Consider the following 24843-nt stretch of genomic DNA (forward strand, 5'->3'; position numbering starts at 1 on the left):
CATTCAAAGAATTAAACCAGGGTATTGGGGAAAAATGGATTAAAAAATCCATTTATTACCTTCGCAAAAGCGGAAGGTTATGTTTTGATCGCTGTGTATTTATTTGTATGTCTGTGTGTGTGTGTGTATGTTATTCGCATAACTCAAAAAATATTCAACCGAATTGCCTGAAATTTGGTGGGATGATTGGTTATTATACGGGACACATTTGATTAGATTTTGGGAGCAATCGGGTCAAAGGTCAAGGTCAAGGTCACGAAAAGGTCAAAACTGTTCACTGTTCTGTTCCCTACACTCCCATGCCAAGTACAGAACAGTAGCTGCGGCGAAGGTATGCGCTCTACCGAGTGCCCGTTCTAGTTGTGGCTTTTTCAATAACATTTAAACATCAATGGAAAAATTGCTTCAAAGGAAAACAAAATGTATTAGTTTGCCTGTTCATAAATTATTGAACCTTTTATGCAACATTTATTTACAAAGAAAGGTCTAAAAATGATATTCTAATATGTCAGTTAATCACTTTCATCACGATCTCTGACGATTAACTGTTTATTAAATCTGATTAATCTGATTAAAGTTAGCAATGCTGCTACCACGGAAATGACCCAATATCATGCCAGGAAAGTCATCTGATATCAAGTGGAGATGTTTGCGCTACGATCATTGGTTGATACCATTTACGGAGAAGGTGTGAATTTTATTCTTTCGATGATGAAATGCTCCGACGTAACAAAAATCAACAAGACACCCACGTGGCAAATATTCTTTTTCTGAGTTGGTGAAAAAAAAAAAGAAAGTTTCAGAAAAACTTCATACCATCATTCTCTGTATTAACCCCCTCAATTGAAGTAGTTAAACTTGCCTCGACCTACGAATATCATAAGGGCTCTTGATAACGGGCCGGTTCATCGATGTAACAAGGATTTTTTTTTTTATGGACACCATGCGTTACGTCGATGTTTCCCCACAACGGGGTTACATGATTTGTGCACTGACAGGACATGTAATGTTCAGACTTGTGCACACTCACGTCGATGCTACTGACCTACTATTCATGAGTATTGCTGATTATTGTCTAAACGTTTTCTTCATGAAATGTGAATTTGAATCTATCACAGTAGTCTAGGACCTGACTAACATATGTATGCAAATAATTTAGGAGAGGATAACTCAACTGTTATAGGCTAATATCACCCCCAGGAACAACCTGGGATGTGTGCCAAAATCTCTATCCGGGGCGAAAAGCCCGAAAATGACCATGCCCTTTTAAAAATGACCACGCCCTTTTTCATAGGAAGTGCTATTTCCGACATAGCTCTATTTTCTATACCGTTGGAGCTACAGATTTTCTGAGGTGCTTAAAATGTTCAGAATAGCCATGTTTAGGAGGTCATATATTTCCAAATGGGTTTTCTACGAGAAAATGACTAAAAAGCCCGAAAATACAGCCATTTTTAACACGATTTCATACTAATATTAAGCATATTCATGATATACAAAGGCCACTATGAGCCTCCATACATTTTATGATTTTGAGCTCCCTGATTTTGAGCTCCGGTTCCCACTATTCCAGGGCCCGCACTGCCCATTCAATGATACACGAGGTCCTCACATCTATGATGTTAGAAGCATTCCTCTCCAAATACCCTGAGAGACGAACAGAACTAGAGGCACTGCAGGTCAACTGTCAGTCTAAAGCGCTCACGGTCGAAGAATTGAACACCACAAAGGAGTGCGCTGACACCATCCAAGCAGCCTTTCAAGTCTACCTTAAGGAAAGGGCATCGCTGTCTCAGTCATTTGATTACTGGAACACGTACGTTTCCGACCTGTTCCCAATACTCAGGAATCTCACCAATTCTCTGCGCTCTGGAGACTGGAATCTCTACCTCAGTGCTGTGGAGAGGGCAACTTCACTGTTCTTCTTTTTTGGGAGAACAAACTACTGTCGATGGACACCATTATTCCTGCAGGACTGCTATCAACTGAAGGAGAAGTTCCCACTCCTGTACGACTCCTACATGAACGGTGGATTTGTCGTGAACACGACCAAGAAAGGTAGTGGAGTGCCCTTTGACCAGGCGCGAGAGCAGTGCTACAACCGGCCTGCCAAAATAAGTGGTGGGATAATTGGGGTCACCAGGAAGAAGGAGGCAGTAGCTCTGTGGGGAATCATCAAGCATAAAAAAGACCAGTACGTTGACCTCCTGAAGATGAAGGATGATGTCGAAGGAGAACTCTCACTTCACCACGACTTCAACCCAAGTACTGCAACTAAGATAGTTGGGATGGTGCAAGACATAGAGGATTATCTCCTGAAGGTATGTAGTCCTCTACAAGACCAGGTAGCGCTGAAGAATATTCTCACTGGAGAAATTGTGACCAACGTAATCGTAGACAAGTTGTTGTGCTGTATCAAGGAGGGCAGCGCTGCTTGTGCTAAATTTATCGATGATCGACTCAGAAATAGGTCGATATCGATACACTCAACTATTAGCAAAATCAAGTTTACATCCCCTAAGACCACCTTAAATTTGGCTCCCAAAGCAGACATCAAAGATGAGACAATCAAAGCTCTCATGTTCATTGAGTATGGGCGTCACCGGGGGTTCACTGTCGAGGAGCTACTCCAGAAATAATGTCACACTTTGGTACCATTTTTTTGCCCTGGACACCAATATGATTTTCAAATCTAAAATATAGTATTTCTCAAAAATTTTGTATTGTTGATGAGATATCCAAGCATACACACACCTTTTACCACAAACCAGTTTACATCAGAAAACATAGAATTTCTGTGATATTTTGCCCCTTTCATACATGAACTATGCCCAAGTCACAGTGTGACCCAACCTGGTGAAATGACCCATATACATGTATACAGGGTGAGTCAAAAGTAGCGCCCGATTTCTGTTTATATATATATATATATATATATATATATATATATATATATATATATATATATATGTATGTATATATATTGTTACAGACGTGGCTTAGATGTTATTTACCGAGCGGTTTTGGTATGACCACGTCTGCACAAGTTACCCGATTATACTCGAACGTCGACTAATCGCGCTACGCTAGGTCAATAAAGGCAATAAAGGAAAAGGACACACGGCTGGGTTTCAAATGACACGACACCCAGGGTTCAGTTCTCAAGACCTCCGGAGGAGATTATATTCGTTCGGAAGGTCAGATTACAGGGACGAGAGGTACAACATAGAAAGACAAGCACTTAGACACAATCTTATATTATTCCCAACAGACGACAGATAAACGGGACAAAGCTGACTCACACGGGGATTGATGGCTAGGAAAGGCAGGTATCGATGGCTCAAGGTGCACTCTTGGCTCAAGGACAGGGTACTGTACGGTCCAGTAGATGCAGGAGGTTTCACAGCGCTCGAGGTGGCGTCTTGTCGTCTCAAGCTGGGGGCGCATCTGACGTCACATCCGGCGCGGGGCCGCGTATATCCGGCGGGGAGTGACACGCCCTCGGCTCGTTAGCTCCGCCTCGTGGAATCGGCACGTTGCTTCTCATTGGGTGCGTGCGGGGGGGTTACCGGCTCCGCCCTTGACGAGGAGCTGACAAGGAGCCCCTTTGTGGTAACCCCGTGGAGCGCATGGTCTGGAGCGCGTTGTCTGGAGCGCATTGTCGATGGCGGCTAACCGAGCCGGTGGGAGGACGCACACTCCCCCCCGCGCAGCGCCGTGCCCCTCTGTTGTTGTAGACGGGGAAGAAGATGGGAGGAGGTATGGGAAAGGTCCTAAACTCACTACTGGTGCCATATAATCACATTCTGGTGCAACGAAGAGTCATAATTAATGGAAACGAGGCCTTAACTGACATAGACTAAGAATAACTAGCAAGATGTCCGAAAGTTGTCTACGTGTGGTGCGGTGGACCTGGGCACGACATTTAATGGGGGAATAAGGGGAAGGTCGGCTCTACTGATTGTTATTTACAGACAATGGGACTAGGGAATGGGGGATTGGGGATAGTTGGGGAGTATTGGGGAAATAGGGGAATATCTACAAGCGGATATGGAGGCCAAATTCCATATTCGCAACATTGCACCCTTCTCTACCCTCGGGGCGTCCCGACCCGATAAATTTTTACCTACTTTAGTGTGGCACGCAATGTAGTACCCTCTACTATTAACTCTACCCTGAGTGCGACAGTTTTACAGATATTCACGAATGAGTAAATATGTCCCCCTGCGACGTTGCACCCTTCTCCTCACAGAAACACACCCACAGGATAACCGAATCCGGAAAGAATTCTCAAACTAAACATACAGCCGGTAGGGAGCATTATTTACAAGACTACGCTGATATTTACACTACGATCCAGGACCTGTTTTTGGAGGAACACATGCAGATGTTATGCATAGAGAGAGCACGCTTGCCAGCATCGATACACCAACCCACGAGTGCTCTGTGGCCGACGGCCTTTAATAACGTGCAGAGCACCCCTTCCAAGCATCAAGCACCACCCCATCACACAGTGAGCACCATCCGGTGCACCAATAAAGTGTTTATAAATCATTGTGTGGTGTCGCAGCCGGCCAATGTTCTGCCGCTGGTCTTGCCTTCGTGTGGTGCACTTGGCCTTCTTACTTCTTTTCAAAAATAAAGAAAGGCGCCAACCGCGTCCATTTCTGTATTTTGGCCTTCAGTGGTGTCAACTATAAATGGTTCACCTGTTTGGCATAGGTGCCACGTTGACCCATAGGTCCTTCCACGGGTGGTGCTTGGCCGCAAAAGAACTGCGGTCCATTGTGGGTGGCCACAAACATTGCGGTCCGTATGGTGTATCGATCCAAGCAGCAAGCAGCGAAAGTGCAGGCCCACAACTGCGTAGCCAGCACCGCTCTCTCCTCTCTCTCTACCCCAAAGCCAGATCCTCGGAGGTGGGAGACAAAAGAAGAAGACAAGTGAGTAAGGTGGTAAGGGCGCAAAAGTGCACGCAATACAAGATGATGCACACTGGGGGCACATGGGAACCAGGTGAGACAGGTACGTTCCTATCGTACGCCCCCCCCCCACCAGGTAACCTACATGGCCCCTCCCTTACCCCTTACTGCATCCACAAAACACAACACTACCCATAAACATCTACTTTACAAATCAACAAACATCCCTACTGTCTTCCCCGTTCCTCCCATAAACCAAATTCGTCTTCTCTCCCTCCTAACCAATCAAATTTGCCATTTTCAACTCTCATCAAAATTTGCCATTTTCAACTCAACATCAAAATTTGCCATTACCAATTCATCATCAGTCCCTCCTAGGGAGGGAGAGATGGAATCACCCCAATGTCTCATCCACGTCGTGATGCGTCTCACAAATCCACAGCAATCTCATTTCCTGCTACAAACCAAGAAAACACAGGTGTGGAGCCATCATCATCACCTCAGGTAAGTGGCTGCGTATGGTGCGACAGGTTCATCAATCCTAACTATCTCCTAAATGACTTTAACAACTTTACACTACCCGGGGTCTTTCTCCGGCCAAACCATTGGCCCTCTTACACTATGGGTTCTAAAAACCAATTCCCATTGGCCAAACTGTGGTGCTCTTCAATTTGGGGTCTCACTCCCCCGATTCATCTCCCGGTGCCCTCGCACAATTTCTGGGCTGTGGCGTGTACCTCTCCCAGCGGGTCTACCCACCTGCACACCTCCACCACTGTAGTTGCCTCCGAGCTTACCTGTTCCTTACCCTAACCTATCTACCTGGGGAAGGCCCTCTGGCGCTCTCCCCACTCCGTGCCCTCTCTGGCACTGGGCTGCCCGATCCACACCCGGGATCCTCAGGCACCCACTCACAACTACCGGCTCCCAGAGCCCACCTGCGGCCTCACCTGGCCGACATCCTCACAGTGGTGGAGTGCCCAACCAACTACACACACTAACAGGCTACACGCCCAGCCATTTCCACAACACTAATGCACCCATCCACAATACCATTCTGCAACCGCACCACAAATGCCAATATCCAACCACAATTTACCTGCACCCTCTACCTAACACTTACACTACCCGCCCCGGGTACTCGTGAAAGGGGTCCACTCTTCCCCCATCCACACCTTCGCACCATGCACACCACTCCGTACCACTTACTCCAACTCTCTCCACACACCTGTACTTGCACACCTGTGCTCTCACACCTGGTGCCACCTGCACCCTTCTCTCCCCAAGCGCATTCGCGCTGATCCACTCACTCACTACTCATACACTGTTCCACACACCTGTCCAGTTGCACACCTGTGCAATCACACCTGTTCAACTCTCAACCACACGGCATCATCTCAGCTAACTACTCCCTTCTGAAACTTGCGCTTCCCAGTCGTCCCTTTTAAACTATTGCGCTCCCTCGTCATTATCATCCACACTAATCTACCTGCGTCCCCACTACAGGTATCAGTCACTAACTAACCTTAACGTCACCTAATGTCATCTTCTCTAGATCCCTATCAATATAACCTAACCCACCCGGGCTAGTTTTCACTGCCATACACCCCATAAGCTATTGCTCCTTTGCCCCCACTTGGGCAGGGTGGCAGGGATGCCACTCTTACCCACCGGGCACATCGCTCCTCAATCCCCCAGTCCTCTGGCACTAATAAGCCCCCCTTATTCAGAGGTACTGGGTCCCGCCTCGGCATCTAAAGCCGAGGCAATCCACGGGGGCGCCTGCTCGCCGGTGTAAGGTCTTATCCGGTCGGCGTGGACGATCCGAGGGAGGGCTCGTGGCCCCATTTTGATCTTAATGACCACGTCACAGATTTGCGACAGGACGACTCCTGGGCCTTGCCAGGGGGAGGTGAGTTTTGGGCACCTTCCCTTCCGCCTCCGGGGATTAAAGAACCAAATCTTCATCCCCGGAGCGTATTGACTCCCCTGGCTCCGGTCGTCGTACCTGCGCTTCATCTTTTCCCCCGCCAGATGGAGTTGGCGGCGGGCGAAGGCATGGACTAGCTCCATGCCTTCCTCTAGGTGACGTGCGTACCCCTCCCTCGGCGGGTTAACCACTGTGTCTGGCACGGGACCGCATAGCAAGTCGGCGGGAGCCCGTAACTCCCGCCCATACATAAGCAACGCTGGACTGCATGCGGTGGCCCCGTGCTGGCTGGTTCGGTAGGCCATGAGCAAGTAAGGGAGATGTTCGTCCCAGTCATCCTGACGGGTGGCGGTGAACAGTGCCAGTTGTTGGATTAGAGTTCGATTGAATCTTTCCACCATCCCGTCAGATTGAGGTCTTAAAGGCGTTGTTCTGGTTTTCCGAATTGACAGGAGACTGCACACATCTTTTAGCAATTTGCTCTCAAAATTTCGTCCCTGGTCGGTGTGCAACTCCTGTGGAATCCCATGCCGGCACACAAATCCTTCCACGAAGGCCTGCGCTACCACCCCTGCTTCTTGGTTGGGGAGGGCGTAGGCCTCCGGCCACTTGGTGAAATAGTCCATTACCACGAGGATATACTTATTACCTTGGCGGGTGCGGGGCAGCGGTCCTAGAATATCCATAGCCACCCGCTCAAGGGGGGCCCCCACCTGATGTAATTGAAGGGGGGCCCTCATCCTCCGTGCTGGTCCCTTTTTGGCAGAACAGGCGTCGCATCTCCGACACCAGTCCTGTATGTCGCGCCCCATATTCACCCAATAGAACCTCCGGCGGACCCGAGATATTGTCTTTGTCCTGCCCAAATGGCCGCCGGAGCGGGTACCATGCACCTGTTGCAATATGACGTTCTTGAATTTGTCAGGGACTATCACCAGCCAGGAAGTTCGATCAGAGGGAACCTCCACCCACTTGCGATACAAGATGTTGCCTTTCAATTCCAGGGTCTGCCACTGAGCCCAATATGCCTTTGTTTGTGCCCCGAGGGGGGTGACCTCTTCCCCCTTTGGTCTTTGCCCCAATTTGACCCAATTGAACACTGGCCCCAGGACAGGATCCTCCTGCTGGGCCGTGCTCCATGCCAAAGTTCCGAATTCCTCATCTGCAGTTAGTGGCAAAATTGGCCCTCTCACCCGGGTTGCCCGGACAACGAGGGTCGGGTCCGAATCGCCCAATTGTTCCCTCTCCTCGTGTCTCGCACAAAATTTGCAGTTTTCTCCCAGACAAGGACGCCGAGAGAGTGCGTCCGCATTACCATGGGCCTTCCCGGCCCTATGGGCCACATCAAAATCGTACTGCTGCAACTTTTCCAACCACCTTGCAATTTGGCCCTCCGGTTCCTTGAACCGAAGGAGCCATTGCAAGGAGGAATGGTCAGTTCTAACCAAAAATTTCCGCCCGTACAAGTACGGGTGGAAATGGTTCATGGCAGCCAGCATAGCCAATAACTCTTTGCGAGTGACGCAATAATTTCTCTCGGGCCTACTTAAGGCCCGACTATAATAACCAATCACTCTCTCCACGCCCTCCTGTGTCTGAGACAAAACTGCGCCCAATCCTTCCTGGCTCGCATCCGTGTCCAGGGTAAATGTCCCGTCACTAGTGGGGTAAGCTAGAAGGGGTGCGGATGTTAGACACCCCTTCAATTTTTGGAAGGCCTCGTGGCACTCCCGTGTCCAATTAAATCGCGTCCCCTTCTCCGTAAGCCGGTGGAGGGGACGGGCCAACTCCGCAAATTTCGCCACAAAGCGCCGGTAGTAGGAGCAGAGTCCCAAAAATCCCCGCACCTCTTTGATGGTACGTGGTGCAGGCCACTCCTCTACCGCTTTAATTTTGTCTGGGTCCGTTTTTACCCCCTCGCGGCCAATCACGTGACCTAGATAGGCCACCTCTCTTGCAAACAAAGTGCACTTACTCGGGTTCAACTTCAACCCTGCCTGTCTGAGGCACCCGAACACCTGGTCCAAATTAGCTACTGCCTGGGGGAACGTTTGGGCATGTACCAGGACGTCATCCAGGTACACCAGGCATGACTGCCATGGCATGCCGCCTAGTACATGCTCCATCAATCTTTCAAAGGTGGCGGGGGCGTTACACAAACCAAACGGCATCACAGTAAACTGATACAGTCCCTTACCTGTGGAAAATGCCGTTTTCTCCTTCCCTGCCCTATCCATCTCCACCTGCCAATACCCACTCTTGAGGTCCAAAGTTGTGAACCAATTTGAGCCCGCAACGGCATCGAGGGTGTCATCAATCCTTGGCAGGGGATATGAGTCCTTGAGTGTCACGTTGTTTAGCTGGCGATAGTCCACGCAGAACCGCGTGGTCCCATCCTTCTTTTTGACCAGCACAACAGGTGACATCCAAGGACTTCCCGAGGGCTCGATCACACCTGCGTCGAGCATTTTTTCAACCTGCTCGTCAGCTTCCGCCCTCCTATTACCGCAGTGTTCCTTTGAACCTGCTCCACTAACTCCGTCTGTCCCACCGTCAGCTGCTCCACCTCCTGCGTCAGGTCCTCTATGCCCCCTTGTAACTTTACAGTCCCCTTTCTCACCTCCTTCTCCATGTGCTCCTTACAGTGCCTCACCTCCTCGCGCATTCCTCCGACCTCCTCACTCACTCCTCTTCTGATCTCCTCTCCCATCACTTGCATCTCCTGCCCAGATGCCACCCTCATCTGCTCCATTTCCTCCCTGTGAGCATCCAGTTTGGTTTCTACCCCCATTCTGACCCCCTCTATCTGCTGCCCCATTTGGTTAACTTCCCTTTCCGCTTGGTCCCTCATGTCCCTCAATTTGCCTTCCATACTGTTTTCTAACCCCTCTAACCCAGTTTTCACTCCCTCTATCTGATTTTCCTGGGCAGCCATTCTATTTTCTACCCCCTCTAACCCAGTTTTCACTCCCTCTATCTGATTCTCCTGGGCAGCCATTCTATTTTCTACCCCCGTTAACCCCTCCTGTATTTCCCCTAATCTATCGTCTAATTTCCCAAATTTCATGTCTAATCCCTTAAAATTATTGTCTAATCCCTCACTGGTACCCCTCGCTTCGTCCCTCATTACCCCCATTTCGTTTCCCATTACCCCTAATTGGCCCTTCAATCGCTCACTCTGAGCATCCATCCGGTTCCCCATTACCCCCATCATTCTGCTTTCCATTTCTTCGCTATTCTGGGCCATAAGGGCCTTCATTTGTATGAAAAACAAGTTCCAATCCACCGGGGGCGCTGCCACGGTCGCGGGCGTGGACGCCGTGGCCATCTGCGAGGCGCCATTTTGCGCGCCCGCTACTTCGTGCGTGACGGCGCTATTTTGCGAACCTGCTACCCTCACTGCTTCGCTCTCCTCGCGTCCCTCAATTTGGTCCTGGACCGACCCTGCTTCACTCTCCCCTACCGGACCCCAGCTGTCTTGGTCTGCCATAGCGCGACTTTCAAAATTCGGGTTTTTATACAACAAAACAAATTTCGGCCGTTATAATTTCGCGCGGGAAACGCGCTCCGAATCGATTCTACTTGTTACAAATTTGGGCCTAATAAATTTAGTCCCGGGTTCGAATTCCACTCCTCGACACCAATTGTTACAGACGTGGCTTAGATGTTATTTACCGAGCGGTTTTGGTATGACCACGTCTGCACAAGTTACCCGATTATACTCGAACGTCGACTAATCTCGCTACGCTAGGTCAATAAAGGCAATAAAGGAAAAGGACACACGGCTGGGTTTCAAATGACACGACACCCAGGGTTCAGTTCTCAAGACCTCCGGAGGAGATTATATTCGTTCGGAAGGTCAGATTACAGGGACGAGAGGTACAACATAGAAAGACAAGCACTTAGACACAATCTTATATTATTCCCAACAGACGACAGATAAACGGGACAAAGCTGACTCACACGGGGATTGATGGCTAGGAAAGGCAGGTATCGATGGCTCAAGGTGCACTCTTGGCTCAAGGACAGGGTACTGTACGGTCCAGTAGATGCAGGAGGTTTCACAGCGCTCGAGGTGGCGTCTTGTCGTCTCAAGCTGGGGGCGCATCTGACGTCACATCCGGCGCGGGGCCGCGTATATCCGGCGGGGAGTGACACGCCCTCGGCTCGTTAGCTCCGCCTCGTGGAATCGGCACGTTGCTTCTCATTGGGTGCGTGCGGGGGGGTTACCGGCTCCGCCCTTGACGAGGAGCTGACAAGGAGCCCCTTTGTGGTAACCCCGTGGAGCGCATGGTCTGGAGCGCGTTGTCTGGAGCGCATTGTCGATGGCGGCTAACCGAGCCGGTGGGAGGACGCACACTCCCCCCCGCGCAGCGCCGTGCCCCTCTGTTGTTGTAGACGGGGAAGAAGATGGGAGGAGGTATGGGAAAGGTCCTAAACTCACTACTGGTGCCATATAATCACATTCTGGTGCAACGAAGAGTCATAATTAATGGAAACGAGGCCTTAACTGACATAGACTAAGAATAACTAGCAAGATGTCCGAAAGTTGTCTACGCGTGGTGCGGTGGACCTGGGCACGACATTTAATGGGGGAATAAGGGGAAGGTCGGCTCTACTGATTGTTATTTACAGACAATGGGACTAGGGAATGGGGGATTGGGGATAGTTGGGGAGTATTGGGGAAATAGGGGAATATCTACAAGCGGATATGGAGGCCAAATTCCATATTCGCAACAATATATATATATATTTCTGTCAGTTGATTGTTTGACATTTGTATTACAGTGTACAAGAAGGTATAAATAAATGAATGACATGTTTATCTAGCCATTTATTCGGGGGAAAATTATTACGGAAGTGTACCAAGCTGTTTTACTTGCAATTTTACAGTGGCTACCTACCCTGTTGCTTCAAATTTCTCAACAATCAATCGTATGTTTCTTCCCTGGGGTGGGTTAATATCGAATTCCTGTGCCAAACGGCGTGCCTCCATCGTTGGTTGTTCATTACATTTGTAGTAATGTTTCACGGCCGCAATGCGTTGATTCATTGAAAGGTAATTCATGGTTCAATTTGGTGCAACTTCAGTAACTTTCCAAACTCTCAGCAATAACCTGCAAAACAAAAACAAAAACAAATAAATTAAGAAAATTAATAATCTGCAAGACAATTATTAACAACATGACATCCCAGAAAGAATCTGACAGCCGAAAAAACAGAAATCGGGCGTGGGCGCTACTTTTGATTCACCCTGTATGTATATATGCACATACGTGCATTTACATACATATACATACACATACATTTTGCGTACACATACGATGCGCAAACAATGAGAAGTACTTTGAAAAGGCGTGCTTAAAAATAAATAAATATAATGTGGTGAGTGTCGAGAGCGTGTGCATGTTTTGCACAGTCTTGTCACTATCTAGGGCTATCACACAGAATATAATCTTGTTATCCTGTGTTTTCATAATTGTGTATCAGGTAAGTTGCAGGCCTTGGTGTTCCTTCTGGATCGGATAAAGAAGCAGCGCCAACGGCTCCTTCTCCTTTCACATTCTGAGAAGATCCTTGATCTCCTGGAACGCTTCTTCGCCCATCGGCGGCTTCCATACGCCCGAGTTGAAGGAAAATCGACAGCCAACGCACGACGGGTACGTGTTCAATACAAGGCCTGTCTCGCCATGGTGAACACTTTTGCTGCTGTTATGGGCAATGCCCCGGTGATCTGCGTTACATTTTGACCCATATTTTGAACTAGGAATTGTCATAAACTCCATAATATAGGTTTTCAATACCAAAGCTTATGGATGTTGACATAGAGCATCAGTTCATAAGAACAAATACGAATTGAATTGCATAACATGTTTTTAATCACTTCTCGAAATCGCGTGACCTACAATACAGCCGAGCGACAACACAATTCACAACAAAATTAAATTTGTTATTTCTCTTCAAAATGTAAGGAGCATAAATGAATGAATAATCACGGTGAATTGGCATATGGATAGGGTTGATGGAGACCATGAAGAAAATCAAAATTTTGCTGACGTTTGTATTACATAATCAATGTGACCTGTGTTACATAATGGTCTGTATACTTCACCAACTCATCTCAGACGTACTTTGGCTCAGTGTTTAAGATAATCTTTCACCTTAAAAAAATCATGAGGACATAGAGGATTGTTGAAAAATTGACAAACTAAGAAAACATTAATTGACCCTTGTGAACCGATTCAGGTGGAAATGTACAAGTATTGTAATGCCTTCAAGTCATTATCAGAAGTTCTGTCATGTACGTCTGTCGTTAATGATTAAGACTTGGACACATGTGGTGTCTCGTTACAAATTTGGGAAACCAAGATGAGCACGTTGATTGACAATGTAGGGTGGCTCAAGCTTTTTCACCTGCTGTTGATTCTGTTGAAATATTTTGGCGGGATGAGCAGGTCATTTCCAGTGATTGCCACCTGGTACAATGACGGATACTTGATATTCTTCACCCTCAATCACCTTCACTTCTCCTGGATAAAGAATACTATCGTATTTGGCAGTCTACTCGTCTCCAACAGCCACACAAGACAAATCCTCAGCCAGTTCTTCGGCATCAGCATTAACACCGCCATCAACAACTATCAGGGACGCTTCTTCGCGGTGGTTGTACCCCCATCCTCCCCCCTCAACGCAAGTCGGGGGGCCAAATCTTCCCCATTCTTCCCTGCTTGCCTCATGAACCGGCCCTTTCCCTCATGTCTGTCTGTCTCTCTCTCTCTCTCTCCTCTCCCTCTCTCTCTCCTCTCTCTCTCTCTGTCCTCTGTCTCCTCTCTCTCCTCTCTCCCCTCTCTGTCCTCTCTGTCTTCTCTCTTCTCTCTTCACTCACTCACTCACTCACTAACTTTGTCTTGTCCTGACTTAATGAAGGCGGGGGTGCACCATCCTGGATGTGGGGTATCTTTGGGTGCTCCTGCGTGATCGATCAGCTATCTCCGTGCTGCGGGCTTGTTCGAACAACATCAGCATCAACAGTCAAAATGAAGTGGACTACTGCCATTCTCCACCTTCATGTGGTGAGACCCCGATATTCCATGGACCAGACTGGCATACCTGAATATCTGCTCTAAAGTCAAAACTTCATTTCTCTCATCAATCTCGTACAGTTTCATTTCAATCACCGTCACACTGCTCGGACCAGCAGCTGATGTGAAGCTTGTGGCATTGGTCACGATGTTCCTTCTGCTTCTCACAGAGTTCCACACCCTACACTTCACTGCACCACCAATTCCATCTACAGGCTCCTTTCCGTGTGATGTAGCAAAGAAATTCCAATCTATTTTAAGTTCATGCTTCTTCTGGAGAGGAGTTAAAGCAGCCGTGATGAACTGATTTTTGAATTGGGAAGCAGGACCATCTGAGCAAATGGCTATGCTCTTGATATTTTTGGGAATATCTTCAAGCAGTCTATCCAGGAAGGCCACAATTTTGTCCTTAGAATGGGTACAGTTGTCTGAGACTATGATCATATGGTGGAGGGTCCTCGATTCCCATAGTGCCGCAGTGCATAGGCTCATTTGTGCTTGTTCCCAATGTGCCCTCTGTCTCATCTTGGTATATACAAGTGTAATTTTCAGAGAAGTCTACTTGAAGGAGGGCACTCAAATTTATTTTCCAATTTTCTGCAGGTTTGTTTTCGGTGTCTGATATCACAGGGTCACTGGGTCACTGGACATACATGTTGTGGTCACTGGACATGCATCCTTTGCCTAGGCTGGAACACTAGGAAGAATATTATGGTTGGCTATCATAGTCGACTAAGGGTTCTTTCAAAGAGGAAAAAAATTATTCTCACTGTGACCTGCATTACCTCTCCATCACTATTTGGATTAAAGGCCCTGGTGTTGGGCTAGCGGCTAGGGTGCCGGCTTAGGATCCTAGGATCCTGGGTTCGAATCCCGGTCGATCGCTGAATTTAACGCCAGGGGGGTTGACTCAGCCTGTCATCCTTCCGAGGTCGGCTAATTGAGTACCAGTTCACTGGTAATTCCCTGCTTGTCGTTAAAGGCGGCAAAAAGGGTTGGCGTCAGGAAGGGCATCCGGCCGTAAAACATTGCTTCCAAAAGGGGACCGAAAAACAACAACAACCACGGTCCCCGAAAAAGGCCAACCCCCGCTTGCGGGGAAAAAATGGCCTCTAAAGGTGGTTTTTTTTTACCAGAAAAACCTTGGGAGATTGGGGATTTCCTCAAGTGGCAGAATTCATTCAACTATGCTCATGAAAAGCCATCAAGATGCTGATCCCTTAAAGTACCCTTAACTACGGATGTTTAGAGCATCTAATAATTATTGTTCTGTATACAACACAACACAACAACATGCATTTTAAAGGCCATTTTCCCTGCTCGAGCGGGGGTTAGCCTTGCGGTCCCCATGACAATCTTCTCCATTTTGCCCTATTTTCTGCATCTCTCCTTGTTAACCCCCTTGCCCGCATTTCTTCTTCCACCATCTTTAGCCAAGTCTTTCTCGGTCTTCCCCATCCTCTACTTCCTTCTACATTCATTTCCATCACTCTTCTCAACCAGTCACTTTCATCCTACCTCAACACATGACCAAACCATCTCAAACTGTTTCTCTTCACAGCATCCATCACAGGTTCTATTCCCATCATCTTTCGCAATTCATCATTTGTCTTCCTCTCTCTCAACGATACTCCGCACATCCATCGAACCATTCGCATTTCCACCCTTTCCAACCTTCGTTGCTGCTCTACGTTCATTACCCATGTCTCGCTCCCATAAGTATTCATGAAAGTATGCATAAGTAGTTCTGTATGCATGAAATAATGCTTTCCCAATACCGGATGTTCGCACTGTGTACTACAGCAGTATTCAGGCTGCAACAAATGTGAATAGCATTCTTTCTTGACATATAGGTTTTGCCCAACCATAATAAACAAATATTCACTGAAAATTTGGGAAAAACTATTTGACACCTTTGTCTCCACTTACATGGAATCACCCTTATTGAATCGTGTTAGGGCTGGTGAGCAGCAGTTCTCAACCTATTTACCATGGTGGGCAACACTTGCTCTCGATGTGTTATGAAGGCAGCACCCACATAATCTGCTTCCTGTGTATCCATTAAAAAAATATTTTGTATCTGTATTCTCCCCCCCCTCTCCCACCCTCCCCCCTTCTCATTATCCGGATTCTTCTTTGCAAAATGCTCCAGCGTGTGGCTGAGCGTTTTCGATCCAATCGTCGACTGTTCTGCCTCATGTGTTCAACACGGACCCGCTGTAATGTTCTTCCACACACTATGGGGCCATTGGCAGTGTTGTGTTGGGATGGTGAGTGGGATGGGCGTGCTGCACGAGCCTCTCATGATTTCTATCGTCGGGTCGCCCTCATGCAAGACATCACTGTGTACAGGTGTGACATCTCAACTTTGGCTCGTTTTATATGACTAGTACACCCGTTCCCGACTGGGGCGGCAGGAAGAGTGGTCAGTACAGCTACAATGTAGGCCTGGGCGATAATGGAAAAACCAATACCATGATAATGGACCTCATTATCATGATTATCACGATATCATGTAGTGTAATTGTAATTATTAAAAATAGTGTAAATAAATCATGTAATTAGTGCTTTGAGACCCATGTAGCATACAACGGTGACAACCTGAAATGTGACAAATATGGTAGAATTATTTGCGCCACATAGAGTGACCCTAAGGAACGAAGGAGCTAGGAAAGAAAGTGGACAATGTCCTTCAATATGCAGAAAAGGAGTTTGAAGGAATTTGATTCAGTGTAAGCAGTTATGGATGGTGTCATAAAAGGTGCATTGGTATCACAGTGAATTTGTTAACAAAAGTTGGGATTATCATTTCAAAAAAAGAAAATAAAATCTGAAGAATAAAGAGAAATGCTCCTGAGCTCAGAGTTTAATTTAGAAAAGGTTAAAAGTTTCTGTTACCTTGGAGACACGGTAGAGGCTTCAGGAGGAGTAGAATTAGCTGTTAGATAATGAATAAAGTTGGCTTGTAATCAGTGATGTAGGAGTAGGACTCTCGTCCACTTTTTGTCGGACTCGACTTCAGGACTCGGACTCTGAATGCCAAGAACGAGGACACGGCCCGATTCCGACTCGAGCCCAGCAAAATTTAGCGTGCAGTAAAACTTTTAGGTGCAGTGAATATGAGAGAAAATACGGAGCAGAAAAGCTTGGTTCCAAAATAAGCAGAAAAGCTTGGCTAAAAAAAGCTAAAAAATAAGGTCAGAATGTCTTTCCTCGACAAAAAGTAACCGAAGATGTTTGTTGCAATATAAGTTTATATATTAAAAACATTTTTCCAAATTGCATCTGGAAAACTGGAGTTGGATTTCTCCTTGCAAAGTTTACTGCATTTTTGCCACACTTATGTCGAACTCTTAACATGTTTATTTGAACTCACCGAGTGGTGAAACGTAACACGTAAGAAGGTAATTATATCCCCATTTTTAAAATATGTAAAATGTTCACGTAGTAATTGCCATGAACTATGTAATTTGTGTGGTTTACGTAAACGATGCGTAGTAATGGAGCACTCATTTCTAAGTTTTATTTATTTATTTATTTATTTGTTTTTTATTTTATTTTAAAGTCCTTAGCCGTTATTTTTTTTATTGTACTAATGGTTAATGTATAAATGTGACATCTGTGATATTACCCAAAATGTTACTTTTGTTGATTATAAAGCACTTTAAAAGACCTGTACCGTACCGTACTTTGAAGATGAAATGCAAAGTAATTTCTCCTTTAATCACGCATGAAACTTTAATATTTAATGTTTAATTTGACTTGTACACATGTCGTTGAGACGCGAGTTTAATTCCTATATTTAATTTCTATACTGACTGTTTTTAATTACAAGGCTGGACAAGGCCTCACAAGGCCTATGCTAGTCGATAACGTTCTTAAATATGTTAATATACCAGTTTATCCTTTAGTTACATTATTAAAAGGAAAACTACAGACCGACATTAATGTTAAGATGTGATTGGTGATGTGATAAAACGTCGGAATTATAAATTTTAGCATTTGGTAGGTGTGTAATATGGAAGAATCGATTCTTCCTTATCACACACCCAACCTGTCCACCAAATTTCATCCTAATCCATCCATACCGTTTTGAGATATCTTGCAGACAAACAAACAGGGGTGAAAACATAACCTTTGTCCACTTTGAGTGGCAGAGATAATAAGTGTAGAAAATTATGTGGTATGATGATCAAATTGAAACCAGTTTATTGATTGTTATTTTCCATGTACGTTGACTTTGCTCAGTGATGCCTCTACGGAGGATTCAGCATTGACCTGATGCCTCTGGTTGTACTTTTGTGTCCACATTGTTTCCTGAAGAATTGTGACTGAAGGAACGGTGGAAGAGTCACTCCTCAAGGAAGCCACTGTCCTCTCATTGATGGAGGACCTGACAAACTGTGGATGTGACCTTGATTCGGCAAAGTTTCAGCCGGTATGCTAAATTTGGTGAATCGAATTAAAGTACAATTGCGATTCCATTTCGGATTTTATGGGTTATCGCAAGACTATTTGGGAAGTCTGGGAACTCTTCTGTTGGTGCAATGTTTGTATCCTGTTTAGGCAACGCTGATGTGGCTTTTCAAACACTGCAAAGAGAAGCAGGTTGCAGAACCTTTAGAGGATGTTATACCATCGACCGAAGCAGTGCACCTGCTAGAGAAGGTTTCTTTCTTTTGCATTTCAAGAATCCTTTTTGTCATGGAATATTGGCTACAAAATATGTCCATAGCAAAGTATTGAGATATGATACGGATGTACACATTTATTCAGATGAAATTGCTAGTTGTTGTCCCACCGTCTTTTGAAAAAAAAAACGAATTGGTCTGTCCGTCTGTCCGTCCATCACACTATCTCGTCCTAAACGGTTGGGCAGAAATTAACCAAATGCCATAGTTTATGATCACCACATGGCAAGAATGTGCAAGAGCAGTATAATAGTTGGCCCTGCCCTTTATGGCAGGATCAAGTCAAATGCTGAAAATGCAATTGCGAGCACATTTTGAAGGATTTTCTTTAGATGAAACTTTTGTATATGCAATTAACATTGGGAGACACATCACAATATGTAACGATTTTTATGCCTCTGCCCAAGAAGTCGCCGGAGGCATTATGTTTTCGGGTTGTAAGTCCGGCTGTCCGTGCATCCACCTGCCCACCTGTCCGTGATAGGTTTTCGTTACTGCGATAACTTAAGAACGGCTGAAGGAAACTAAGTCAAACTTGGTACAAGTTAGTATTAACATGCAAAGATGAACTGATTCGATTTTGGAGTTGAGGTCAAAGGTCAGAGGTCAAGATGGGTAAAAATTCCATTGCCGTGCTAACTTGAGAACCAGTGATTGGATTTTGACCAAACTTGGTAGAAGTATATATTACGATGCAAAGATGAACTAATTAGATTTTGAGCTCAAGCGGTCATAGATAAAAGGTCATGTTCGGTAAACATTTTGTTACTGAGGTAACTTGTGAACCAGTGATTGGGTTTTGACCAAAATTGTAATTGGCGATTGGGTAAAGTAAGCCGTGAAAACGCGAAATGATTGGGATTGGGTAAAGCTGTGAAAGCGCTAAGCACAGGGCTACAAATGTAGAAGCAAGTCATGTTCGCGTCCCGTGGAAGATGTGCTTTTTGCGTATGTCCAGTTGCTTTGTGCATGGTTGGTAGAAGATATGTCTTAGAACTGTTATGCTTGCGACTCATTAGTGGTGTTTCAGTAATTGAGAGTGTTATCTTGTACGGTTACTGTGTTTAGTTTAGTCGTGGTTCAGTAATTGAGAGTGTTATCTTGTACGGTTGTGACTCATTAGCATGTGAGAAGTGTTATGATTTATGGGAGCGAGACATGGGTAATGAATGTAGAGCAGCAACGAAGGCTGGAAAGGGTGGAAATGCGAATGGTTCGGTGGATGTGTGGCGTATCGTTGAGAGAGAGGAAGACAAATGATGAATTGCGAAAGATGATGGGACTAGAGCCTGTGATGGATGCTGTGAAGAGAAACAGGTTGAGATGGTTTGGTCATGTGTTGAAGGATGAAAGTGACTGGTTGAGAAGAGTGATGGAAATGAATGTAGAAGGAAGTAGAGGACGGGGAAGACCAAGAAAGACTTGGCGAAAGGTGGTGGAAGAAGAAATGCGGGCAAGGGGGTTAACAAGGGGAGATGCAGAAAATATGGCAAAATGGAGAAGATTGTCATGGGGCCCGCAAGGCTAACCCCCGCTCTAGCAGGGAAAATGGCCTTAAAATGCCTGTTGTTGTTGGTGTTGTTGTTGTTGTTTGCTTGCGACTCATGGAAATTTCTTTTTTGCGCTGGTGAAAAACATCAAATACATGGGACACAGGGCCAAAAACGTAGAAGCAGGTTGGAATTTACCAACCGTGAATGTTGGAACCACGAATGACGGGGTCCGACTGTACCTACTTCACTCAATGCATTTTCTACACATGGAACTATAAAGTTGTTGACCATAATTTTATTATGTATGCCGCCTTTCTATGATATAAATTTTGCCAATTAATGAAGGAAATCTTTTTTTTCGTTGGTCTGTGAGCTTAGTACAAAATCGACTTTCGACATTTCCCGATTAAAAATTGAATCCTACCAAGGCTAAGTATATAAAAGGACTTTTGCAGCAGCATAGAAGTTCCCAAACTTTTGCTTCAAACATTTCCAAACTCCTCCATCTTAGCAGGGTACTGTTCCTAACGGTTTGAGATGATAGCGTGCAATGTTTGCAAATATGCGCTTGTGCAGGGCGGTAAAGCGGGCTGCGATTCTCACCGGATGTGTATGCACACCTGTTTGAATGACCTTTCCTGTCCAGGCTATGCAAATGACTGACGATGTTGAGGATGTAGCCGTGTCAGCACGTGCAGAGCTGGAACACAGAGCAGAGGCAGAGGACTTACAGTTTGAGTTTGGAGAAGAATCATCAACAGGAACGGACACAGAAAAAGAAACTGATGATGAGATGGACGACGTGGAAAGCAAGTGCAGCTTGGAGTCGGAAACGTCTGCATTTGGTAGTGAGGTTGCAGCACTCAGTGCAGAGGTAATCTAAAACGTCGTTGTTTGCTTATTTTGTTAAAATCTGATATAACTGCATCACAATTGTTTATCATTGCACCATAAATGGTCAAGTCCATGTCGGATAAGGCACTATTTTCTTTTTTGATTTGTGCAAACATCTAAACATTACCTTGCCCCGAAATTGTAATCGTATTTTGAACTTTTTTTATTTGCCTTCGCTTGAACCCCCCCCCCCCCCCCGCCCCCATTCCCCCTATACCCTGAATCACAAGTGCTGTGCAGCACTTGGCACAAAAGCACCTTTATTCCCACTCGCATGGCGATATGAATGGTTTGGGGATGGGATATTGGTGGTAACTGAAAATACAGACTTGGCATTTAATATGGAATATTTTTTTTGTGGGGGTGAACTTACTTTTCAAGATGTCTTAGAACCAAAAGTTCATTGGAATTATGTTGAAATTTTTCTAGATTTTGTTAATGTGACCTTTAAAAGAAACAAAAACCACATTTGACATTTCGAAACAAATAAATTGATCCTTGAAAGTGATGTAAACTGATATCGAACTCAATTCATGGACAGTACTGTGTTAAACTTCTGCACGTTTTCCAGAAGTATCTCTTTATTTTGCACATTAGCCAAATTTTTTTTTAACAAAAGTTAAATTACGACTGGGATTACGGACAGTAAAATTACAGTTCAGTACTCCGTGTAACCCCCACGAGCATTCAGGAGAGCACGTACACGTTGAGGCATGCTGTTCACGAGATTTGCCAAGGTTTGGACAGGAATCGCTTGCCATGCAGTGACAATAGCCTGCTGCAATTCACGCACAGAGGTCGGCTGCTGGTCCAAGTGGTCGATTTGACGCGTTAATTCTGCCCACAAGTTCTCTATCGGATTCATATCCGGGGACATGGCAGGCCACTCCATATGCTCTACACCACGGTCAGCAAGAAAGTGTTGGATTATGCGAGCACGATGAGGCCATGCATTGTCATCTTGGAAGACAAAGTTTCCTCGAAAGGCTGTACGAGCAAATGGAAGCAATGTTTCTTCCAGAATGGCCCTGTACTTGAACTGGTTCAGGTTTCCATTCAGAACAACCAGGTCAGTTTTGCCCCCTGCATGAAAAGCAGCCCAAACGGTCACCCCACCACCTCCAGCTTGGACTCTTGGCACTATACAATCTTTGTTGTAGGCTTCATGCACTTGTCTGCGCACTCGGACGTGGCCATCTTGACGATAGACCAGAAATCTAGATTCGTCACTGAAGATCACTGGATTCCAGTGTCCTGGCTGCCATTGACGGTGCTCTCTGGCTCACTGCAATCGGTGCTGGCGGTGTTGTCTGGTCAGACGTGGCTTTCTCAGGGGACGCCTGGCACGATAGCCTGCTTGAACCAGTCGTTGGTCGACTAGCCTTCTGGATACAGGCACATTTGTCAGTTGCTGCCACTCAGCCCTAAGCCGATTGGCTGACTTGGTACGGCCATTGCGGACTAACCGGTGCAGCTGGCGATCATCCCTCCTTGTGGTTCTGCGGGGACGTCCTGGCCTCGGTATTGGAGAAGGGACACCCCTCTGAGCATTTCGTTTCAGGATCTTTCATACCTGATCTTGAGTGATGCCATACTGCCAAGCAATAGCACGCTGTTTCATGCCGGAATTTCGTAAAGCCACCACTAAATGACAAACAGCATTGTCGAGTTGACGGACCATCTCCAGGGGAAGTGGCAATAACTTTTGTAGAACTGCAGCAGTTGTTTTCCACTAATACAGAACGCAACAACCCTTATCTATCTATAATTCCAGTAATCTCTGTTTGTTTGTACGTTTGTACGTTTGTTTGTCTGTGACCGCTGTTTCTCGACAACCACGGGTCCGATATACTTGAAACTTGCCAGGTATATTGCTGGGGACCCGAGGATGTGCCTTTTCAAGGTTTCATATTAATCGGACAATTACTTACCGAGCTATGTCCAAAAAACGATTCAACCAATCAGAGAGCAGCGAACTATCGCGTGTGCCGAACGTGGCGGACACACTCTGCCTCGGATGGCACATTTGAGAGCGTATTCATTTATTTCACGTTTGCAAACTATGTTGGCGCTATGTTGGCGTTAAACTATGTTTTAAAACTAATAAAAACCATTTCATCTAAATAGAGGGGGGGGGGGGGGGATTGTCACTGTACTCGCAAGCCGTTCGCCGTTCGCTTTGGCGTTGCGAATGGACCAAAACATTTCATGAACCAAACCATTTCATGTAAATAGAGGGGGGGATATAATTTTAGATATAGATATAGTACGGGCATGCCCTAGTATACCCAATTGTGAAGCCAATCGTCAAATGTACCTGTCCGTACATTTTGTCACGCCACCTGTGATATAATCCTGTTATTGACTTCTTGCTGCGACAGACAATCAGTGACATGGTTCTTTTAACAAAGAAATCACCGAAGCGTAAAATAAACTCACCAGATTGATATACCGAGTTCAGAAATTAAACCCAAGTCAAGAAAAAAAAAAAATATTCCATATTAAATGCCAAGTCTGTGTATATATATTGTTACAGACGTGGCTTAGATGTTAGTTTACCGAGCGGTTTTGGTATGACCACGTCTGCACAAGTTACCGATTATACTCGACGTTGACGAAGCCGCGCCACGCTGGCTCAATAAGAAAAAGAAGACACCCGGCTGGGTTATAAAATGACGACACCAGGGATACGGTTCTCAAGACCTCCGGAGGAGATTATATTCGTTACGGAAGGTCAGATTACAGGGGCGAGAGGTACAACATAGGAAGACAAGCACTTAGACACAATCTTATATTATTCCCCAACAGACGACAGGCAAACGGGACAACGGCTGACTCACACGGGGGTTGATGGAAAAAGACAGGCGGGTAGCGATGGCTCCAGGTGCACCTGTGCTCAAAGGTTAGAATCGACCCGGTCCGGTCCAGAGATGCGGGAGGTTTCACAGCGCTCGGAGGGGACGTTCTTTCACAGGCGGGCCTTTCTCTCTCAGCGCTCGCAGGTCCTTCTTTCTCCAGCTCGGGGCGCACCTGACGTCACATCCGGCGCGTGGCCGCGTATATCCGGCGGGGAGTGACACGCCCTCGGCTCGTTAGCTCCGCCTCGTGGAATCGGCACGTTGCTTCTCATTGGGTGCGTGCGGGGGGGTTTACCAGGCTCCGCCCTTGACGAGGAGCTGACAAGGAGCCCCTTCGTGGTAACCCCGTGGAGCGCATGGTCTGGAGCGCATCGTCTGGAGCGCATCGTCGATGGCGGCGAACCGAGCCGGTGGGAGGACGCACACTCCCCCCCGTGCAGCGCCGTGCCCCTCTGTTGTTGTAGACGGGGAAGAAGATGGGAGGAGGTATGGGAAAGGTCCTAAACTCACTACTGATGCCCTATAATCACATTCTGGTGCAACGAAGAGTCATAATTAATGGAGACGAGGCCTTAACTGACATAGAATAAGAATAACTAGGAAGATGTCCGAAAGTTGTCTACGTGTGGTGCGGTGGACCTGGGCACGACATTTAATGGGGGAATAAGGGGAAGGTCGGCTCTACTGATTGTTATTTACATGCAATGGGACTAGGGAATGGGGGATTGGGGAAAGTTGGGGAGTATTGGAGAATATAGGGGAATATTTACAAGCGGATATGGAGGCCAAATTCCATATTCGCAACATTGCACCCTTCTCTACCCTCGGGGCGTCCCGACCCGATAAATTTTTACCTACTTTAGTGTGGCACGCAATGTAGTTCCCTCTACTATTAACTCTACCCTGAGTGCGACAGTTTTACAGATATTCACAAATGAGTAAATATGTCCCCCTGCGACGTTGCACCCTTCTC

General features: G+C 46.3%; 1 protein-coding gene across 5 annotated transcripts in view; it reads left to right on the forward strand.

The window, feature by feature from the left end:
- Positions 1 to 24843, forward strand: part of EP400 (E1A binding protein p400) — a 183550-nt gene that overhangs the window by 80036 nt on the left and 78671 nt on the right. For all 5 annotated transcript variants that reach the window (XM_078768379.1, XM_078768380.1, XM_078768381.1 and 2 more), the window contains 5 exons: positions 12343 to 12512; positions 16087 to 16286; positions 18258 to 18372; positions 18501 to 18602; positions 20765 to 20992. In XM_078768379.1, coding sequence (XP_078624505.1) covers positions 12343 to 12512; positions 16087 to 16286; positions 18258 to 18372; positions 18501 to 18602; positions 20765 to 20992 — 815 coding nt within the window. The remainder of the gene's footprint in view (positions 1 to 12342; positions 12513 to 16086; positions 16287 to 18257; positions 18373 to 18500; positions 18603 to 20764; positions 20993 to 24843) is intronic.

This window comes from Myxine glutinosa, chromosome 14, assembly GCF_964187855.1.
Source record: "Myxine glutinosa chromosome 14, kmMyxGlut1.1, whole genome shotgun sequence".
Classification (NCBI taxonomy): domain Eukaryota; kingdom Metazoa; phylum Chordata; class Myxini; order Myxiniformes; family Myxinidae; genus Myxine; species Myxine glutinosa.